The following is an 8,432-nucleotide window of genomic DNA, read 5'->3' as shown; positions in this document are numbered from 1 at the left end:
CTTTGATCTCAGAATTCAGATTCTTTTTCCCTCAGAGTTCTGACTTTAATCTCAGAATTTTGGATCTTAATATAGATGGGAATCATGAAGGAAGAGATGTGGGAGCACTCAGCTTTACTGACAAAGATGTGAGTTGTTTGAGAGGGCCAGTGACACATTGGGGGAAAATGATGGAATTATGCGACTTTTTACATGCCTGAGGGGTCCCCAGTGATGCTATTTCATTCATGGAAGAGCAGAAGGTGATTAAAACAAGAGAGCTAGTCTCTAAAACAGACATGGCTGCAGCTTGATACTAACATGTTTGTTAGCTGTCAGAATTCAGTCAGAATTCTGAGATTAAAGTCAAAATTCTAAGAAAAAAAGTCAGAATTCTAAGATTAAAGTCAGAATATGGAGAAAAAAAGTCAGAATTCTGAGATTAAAGTCAAAATTCAAAGAAAAAAGTCAGAATTCTGAGATTAAAGTCAGAATTCTAAGAAAAAAGTCAGAATTCTGAGAAATAAGTAAGAATTCTGATTTTTTCCCCATATTAAACTGAAATAATATTTAAAAATCAGTTAACTTTTTTTTCAGTGGCCCTAATCCTCTTTCGTACATTTGGATAATTTTCTTGCATTATTTCTCATTCAGTAGTCATTTCTCTATGATCTTTTATAGATGTTTTGTTCACTTTGTATATCTGTTTGTATAAATCTGGGTTTTCAACTAAAGAAATATCACACTGATGATGCAATTGGTTTTAAACAGCTAAATTACTTATTATTTATTAGAAATTTTCTTATCATTATTATTAAATTTTTTGTGTGGCACAATATCCGGTTGTTGCATGAATCTAATGTTGATTCCTTAATTTTCACAATTGAGATCATTTTCAGCGATCACAGCTTTGGCCTAATTCATTTTTAACTTTTTTATATTGATGCTGGATTTGATATAAATAATATTTTATACACTAAAACAACATAAACGTGTTTTGTTATTTTACAAACATAAATGTTTTATTCTCTTGTAGGAATAGAATAATTTAGTTAGGAGTTTTTCAGTCTATGTCAGATTTTAAAGTCGAGGTGATTCCCATTCCTCAATAAAATGTTTATTTTTGTATTATATTTATGGTGTTAATTAAAGCACTACATGGCAAAAGTTTTGAACAGACTTTAAATTCCTATGCAAATAGCAGAGTTTCTGGTGTTTTCTTTTCAAAAGCTAATACCCCATCCTTTTTTCCAGCATGTCTAGACCATAAATTCAGGCTTTGAGCCAAACAGGGAATTACTTCCTTCTGTAAAATAAAAAAAATGACATTTAATAAATTTGAGGGATCTATGCAAGATTTATGGGATTAGAAGAGGAGATGTTTTTCAAAGTTTTTTTAGCAGGGAAATGATGACCCCTGACTTAGTGTTAAATCCAGGGATAATGCAGGTCTTTATGGATGCATACACTGGTACTAATACAAAAAGCATCATTGGCAAGATTTATCGAAATTTCCCTAAGAATAAGAGGTCAACAGATTATATCAGACAGTGGTGGGAAAAGGAAGCCAACATTACAATCTCAGAGGAAGTTTGGTCTCAACTGTGGAAAAACACATTTATTTAGCTACTAACTCTACAGAATGGCTGGATTTTGGCTGGAAGAGCCTTATCAGTTTTATTTATTACACCAAAGCAGAAATCGAGGGTAAGTGGTGCCCTGCTGGAGAGAGTGTGGGGTGGTTTCTGCAGATTATGTGCATATTTTCTGGTCCTAAATTAAAGGTCTTTTGGCACAACGTTAAGCAGATAATATCTGAAACAGTGTTGGACTTTTCTTTCACCTCCTTGTACCTTGGTAAACTCCCTGAAGGTCTAAGTTCAAGTGACACATATTTACTAAATAATTTCTTGATTGCAAGCAGAAAGAAAATCACCAAATGCTGGATCCAGTCAACACACACACCTTGAGATTCTTCATAAACATTACACACCGGATCCACAAAAAGGAAACATTGACTTTCTCCCTGTGTCTCCGGAAGGAGAAAGGAGAGAGACTCTGGGAAAAATGGAACAGTTACTGAACTGAAAAACTCATAACAAATTGCTTTTGTGAATTGGAAAATATATCTGCCTCTTCTGATTCTTATTTTTGTAACAAAAGTAATTTTCTCTTTGGGATTATTAAAGTATTTCTGATTCTGATCATTAGTTGTGTACCCTGCTCCTTTATTGTGATCTATATGTGTTATTTATCTTTTTATTCTTGTGATTCAGATCTGTAATGCAGTGTAAAATACACTGATCTATATACTGTATGTGTGCTCTAGCCCTCACCTCTTTAAAAAAAAAAAGCTAATGCCATGCCAGGAAAAAAAATCACTCCTTGTGATGAGCCTTTTTGGTCCAAAAAAAAAAAAAAACACTAACCAACCTTATCATCATCACTATCATGAATAGTGTCTTGTACACAAGAATTGGCCCCTCTATTAAACAGAAAATTAAAAAAGGCAACAAAAAACATAATCCTGGCAAATGATGCATAACTGTTTTTGTAACCCCCCTCCTGGCTATGCTGCCCTGGGTAAAGAGCCATACTACATCCTGTGTTAAAACAACCCTTGAAGGCATGACTTTTTGCACTTCTACTCACAGAAATTCTAGCATTGCATCAGCTTGAACTTTGAAACCTCCAGGACTCTCATCAGGCTCTTCTGAGAAATGACTCATGCCCATTTATTCCCATTCCATAGAGTTTATGGGTGACACACTTTTTCCCCTCGACCACCTGAACAAAGGCTGGATGAGTCAGAAAAAGGACAAACAATGCAGCACAGATTGAGTCAGTCAGGCATGTGAGGAAGAATGTAAACATTAACTAACTGAAAAGGAGGAATTCCAGAGTTGATCCATTACTAAATCTGTATATTTAATAATTTCCACACACTGATTTCGTCAAGTTGTTTCCCAATATATTACTATTCAAAGTAGCTATTCTTGAAGATTAACATAGATATATTTTACAATCATTATGATCAATGCTGATCAAATGCTGGCCAAAATATATACTAAAATACATGAATATTAATGTTAAATACAATTTTCAATACATTTTCAAGTTTTCAAATTAATACTAAATCAAGGGTTCATTTTAACATTAAACAATTAGCAGAGTTTCTCCTAGAATGTAAACCTATCTGTGACCCTATAAGTTTAATAACGGTGTCAGGGGACCAGAATTTTTTAGAAGTTCTTCCTACAACTAGGGTGTCGCGAGTTCAAATGCTGACCCTGTCATTGTTTCATTGGGCTTTGGTAAAGTCCTGATAATGTTCAGAGAGAATCCGGTAGCAGCTCTGTACAGCAGCAAAGGCAGCTGCAGCTACTATGTATCCGACAGCATTGGATTATAACCAGCTATGCTGATGACGCTCAGCGATATTTGTCCAAAAATCCTCCGTTGTTAACACTGCCGTGTGGTGTTAAGTTTTGACACTATAGTGTTAAATACATTCAATATATTTAAATTAACCCTCTCAGGTTCAAATTAAGTTGCAGTTGCAGGAAAAATCTGATATTTGGAGAAAACGAGCATATGGGGTAGTAATATAAAATTCAGACTTTGTTTTGAGAGAAACCTTCACATGCAATGAATTCTGGGATGTTGCAGATTTGCAACAGTGGCCTGGAGTGGTAAATTAACACTGAAGACTGAATCTTATATGAACGTTAACTTTATTTGAACGTCACAAACTAAAAATTTTCTCTCACAAAATTAGAGACAACTTTTTCTCAAACTTTTTCTCCTCCGACATCTCAAAACCTATTGAGGAGGCCCTTTCTGTTAAACTGTTGCTCAAGATATAGGCAAACTAGTAGATAAAGCATGTAGCATCCATTGGTCCCTTTTAGGGTACACGTTGCGAATCCACAACATTGAAATTGAGATGCCTCTAGTGAAAACCCAGAGGAGATAAAATCTAATAATTGGCAAGTGTCATATCTATACACATTCATGATTAAATTTTATGTAGTATTAATTTCAAAATAATGGAAATTGGTAGTGATACTGTGTGTTTCCTGGACTGGGCCGCCTTTTACAGTTGCTTTCTGTATCTCTCCTTCTGTCTCCTTGAACCCCAGTTGGCCTCATTAGATGGCCGCTCACACTGAGCCTGGTTCTGCTGGAGGTTTCTTCATGTTAAAAGGGAGTTTTTCCTCTCCACTGTCGCTACAAGCATGCTTAGTGTGAGGGATTGTATTTGAGTCAATGAGTCAATGCAATCACTTTGTTTTCCTTGGATAGAAAACTTTGAATCAGTTTGACTGTATGATCTGATTGAACTGTAAAGTGCCTTGAGATGACTTGTGTTGTGAATTGGCGCTATAGAAATAAACTGAATTGAATTGAATTGAATACTTACATGAAATTGGTGCTTAGAAAATCTGTTTCAGTGACACGAAGGACTCAACCATGTTGAAAGTGAGTCAGCAGTGCAATCTGGTGAGCTGGAGAAAAACTGTTTGTTGCAAATGCACAACTAAGTCCTTCTGTTGTACTTCTGAGTAACAAAAGCTCTTAAAATATGGATGTGGTGTAATTAACTAAGTGGCATTTAGCTGTTGCAAATCTGCAACATCTGCCTGGAGAGGGTTAAACTATGAAGAGTGTTGTTTCAAATTTCCCACAGTTGTTCAAAAGTGTTGTTTTAACTCAATCCAGTACGGACCAATATGGGCACTTTGAAAGTATTGAATTTAACTTCATAGGAGTTAAAATAACACTTCCAAATTTGCTGTGTATGTAGGGTCTACAAAGGCCGGGTCGGGTAATTATCATTACCATCACTGCAAATGTACTAACACAGTTATTAAATGGTAGAGTGGATGGAGACAAATATTGGTGCATAAATACAGCGATTGAGAGGTTAAACCAGGCCCCATCACACCAGTTCTCCAAACATAGTTTTTTTAATGAATGGGTTTAAAAGTCACGTCTACATAATGAGTCTTTAAAGTCAGGTCTATAAAAACAGATATACAAGTGAGCAGCTTTTGCAAAAAAAAAAAAAAATACGCCTTTTAGCTGACTAATTGCCACCTGAAACAGCAGCATTTCTTCCAGTTAGCTGGTTGAAAGTCATATGTGTCAATATGTAGGTCAGGTCCCATTTTCTAGAATCCATAAAACTAATGAGTATTTCACTAATCAGTCAATCTCTTGGCTATGGTTTTGATTAATAATCACATAGTCACAGGTGCCATAAAGGAGTTTATATACACAATTTAATCCACGTGAGTCTGAAACTGCCTCCTGAGCCGTTCTGGAAAGAGGATTTTTAAAGATAAAAAGAGATTTTCATCTTCCGATTAATTGGTTAGGGCTTACTTTAATATTTAATTAATCATGATTAATCTGATTGTTTCAGCCATAACTGTAGGTAGACCTGTTTAAAGTCCAAGTCCTGCTTTAATGTTTGCTCCTATTGGTGCTTCCAAGAATCTTCCATCTTAGCTTCTGCTTTAGTTCATTCTTCTTCCTGAAAGATTTTTTATTTCGACACAGAGGATTTTCAAACATGAGGTCCGGGATCTGTAGTCTTGTTTTTTAGGAATGGAAATTGACCTTTTAGGAAACTTTAAGCATAGCTTTGACTAAAAATGATGATGAAAATACTGTGAAATGGTTAAATATTCTCTGCTGCTCTTTTCAGAAAGTTTTACTTAAAACGTACTAATTCATAAAACAAAAAGTGAACATTATTTCTCTTTATGTTAAACTATAGTTGATATAATGAAAACCAAATATTCACTCTCTGTAAGTTAAAATACATTAGACTCAGTGCAGGAGGTGGGAAACAAAAAGATCCTAACTAAATTAACATCTCTGTTGGATGTCTTCAACCACATGCATGAAGCTGTTCAGAACTGGAGAGCTACTTCAGCCACAGACTGCTGCCCCCTAAATGCACCAGGGAGCGTCATCACAGATCCTTCCTCCCAGCAGCTGGAAGACTCTATAACCATCACTGTTCCCAACAACCATTTTGCACATCTCTGATGTTATTTTCAAATATCCATTACTGTAAAATGTTCACAGCTGTATATTTGTTATTTATTCTCCAGGTGCAAAGTATTTATATTGTTAAAACACTTTACAAAACAGTATTTTATAATTTATCTTTTAACTCTTCACTATTATGTTATTCTTATACATTTTTCTAAGGTCCACATTGGTGTGACCATTTCTTTCTATAATCTTTTTACTGCTGTAACACCAGAATTTCCACATTGTGGGACAATAAAGGGATTGTCTATTGTATTCTATTCAGTAACATCTCTAATAAAGTTGATTTCTATGCACTCAGTTCGTGGTTGAGGATAATTTTGTATGAATCGCAGCATCAATGTAGCATAGAGGCAACCAGCATTTTTTTTTTCATTCCAGTTAACTTTCTATGAATATGTCTGAATAGAGTAAAACCAGGTCATAACTATAACCTTTAGTGGAGGATGTCAGTGACCAACCAGCAGTCTGATGCAGAATGAGGCCATTTAGAGGCCTTTGCAGGTTTTTATTAAGCGGATTAGGGTTTAACACAAGTTTCTAAAACCCTAACATTATTCTAATTTTCTAAGACATTGAAAACTATTGGGCGAATTTTGTTCCATTACTGTTGACAGCAAATAAAACATTTCGTAAATGGAAACTTTGAAAAAAAAAAAAAAAGAATTTGTTGATTAGAATCTAAAAATTTGGATCCAGAAAAAGTTATAATCCATTAACGGTTCAGAAAGTAACTTTGCTTATTTATGTTTGTCCAATATAAATATAGATTTCATCGTGACAAAGCGATCCTTTGTCCTGACCTTTGACCTACGCTGGTAGTACTCTAAGATGAGAGCTTTTAAATGGGTCTGTCATCCTTTGTTTCCCTGATCTGAATTAAGCCGGCTCCAGAGGGAAGCCTTACGACGCTGCAAACCAGAACCTCCAGGGCCCCTCTGGCTCACTTACATAAGCTCTGAATGAGGCTGGGGCTGCGTTCGCCGTCCCAGTCCCCTTCCTCCGCTCCAGTGAGGCTAAGTTAGGACTCCTGGATCCCAGAGGCATGTTATCAAACAATTTGGTATTATGTCAGAAATCCATCCAGGGATGCTGGTTTTCTAGGAAATAAAGTCTTTTGCCCTTACTTGATGTAAACAATGATAAAGGAACCCAAACCCGGTTCTGTCAGACTGTTTATTCTGTGTTGACATACAGGTGTTTAATCATCACAGAAAGAGAGAGAAAAACACCATTACAACATATGCACTGTTGCTCATTAAAAAAAAAACAATATATGTACAAGAGAGAAGCATTGGGGGTGGGGGGGTGGGGGGTTGCTAGTGTTCGGTCAGCTTCTCTGGATCCACGTCACACCTGCTCCCCGAGATTCAAAACTCGAAACTTGTCCAGATTATAGAAGCAGGCCTTGACGACCCGACCTCCAAAATAACGTCCGTTTAGATCCACGACGGCTGCAGGGAGAAAGGAGACGAAAGGTCACTCTGGGTTTCTACTAAAACGGCCTCTTTTCTAACGTTCTCCAGAAATATTAACAGACCTTCACGGAACGTCTGGATTAAAAGTGAGATTAAATGACTCACTTACTAATTATTTGACTTTTAAAGGCATCACGTTTTTGATTAGCATTTCTAAAAACAGAACCCAAAAAATGCATCTTTTTACAGCCATTTCCAGTTGTGATCTACTTTATGCAGATCTACATAAAAAAATAACCCAAGGACCTCTCCTTGACAATCACCCACCCAGACGAGTGCCAAGACACATAGAGCAGCATCGTGTGGCACAGGTCCTTCGATTAACGACTGACCATCAGCTCGGTAAGATTATCGTAAAAAAAAAAAAAAAAACCTTGAAGCAAACGTATGAGTTTACAAATACCAAAAACAAATTTACAAGCAGAAAACACATATCTACAAGTACAAGGCACATTTTTGAAAATCAATCATAAATCTACTAGTATGAAAAACTAAATTACAAGTAGAAATCACAATTTTACAAATAAAAAAAAATCACAAATTCAAGAATACAAATACGATTTGTATTTGCTAATTTATACATTTGGGGTTTGTAGTTGTATTGCTCCAAAGATGTAACTTTCTAACTTGTATTCCTATAAATGAAGATCTGATGCCATATGTATCTATGAACTAAAAACAAAGAACAAATCCTTTCATTTACATTCATACGTTTCAGGGACATTTCTATTACCGTATTTTCACGACCATAAGGCGCACCGGACTAAAAGGCGCACTCTCAGTTATGTGTCCCATTTCTGTATTTAACACACACATAAGGCGCACCGGACTATAGGGCGCGTTCTCAGTTATGTGTCCCATTTCTGTATTTAACACACACATAAGGCGCACCGGACTATAGGGCGCGTT

General features: G+C 36.0%; 1 protein-coding gene across 1 annotated transcript in view; it reads right to left on the bottom strand.

The window, feature by feature from the left end:
- Positions 1 to 7,321: 7,321 nt before the first annotated feature.
- The window catches only part of rbm17 (RNA binding motif protein 17), a 19,623-nt gene continuing 18,512 nt past the window's right edge, over positions 7,322 to 8,432 (bottom strand). Inside the window, exon 15 of the mRNA XM_015392796.1 lies at positions 7,322 to 7,499. Coding sequence (XP_015248282.1) covers positions 7,396 to 7,499 — 104 coding nt within the window. The 3' untranslated portion in view covers positions 7,322 to 7,395. The remainder of the gene's footprint in view (positions 7,500 to 8,432) is intronic.

Source organism: Cyprinodon variegatus, unplaced genomic scaffold (assembly GCF_000732505.1).
Source record: "Cyprinodon variegatus isolate N-32 unplaced genomic scaffold, C_variegatus-1.0 Scaffold607, whole genome shotgun sequence".
In the NCBI taxonomy this organism is placed as follows: Eukaryota; Metazoa; Chordata; class Actinopteri; order Cyprinodontiformes; family Cyprinodontidae; genus Cyprinodon; species Cyprinodon variegatus.
This window is presented reverse-complemented; position numbering and strand designations above follow the sequence as displayed.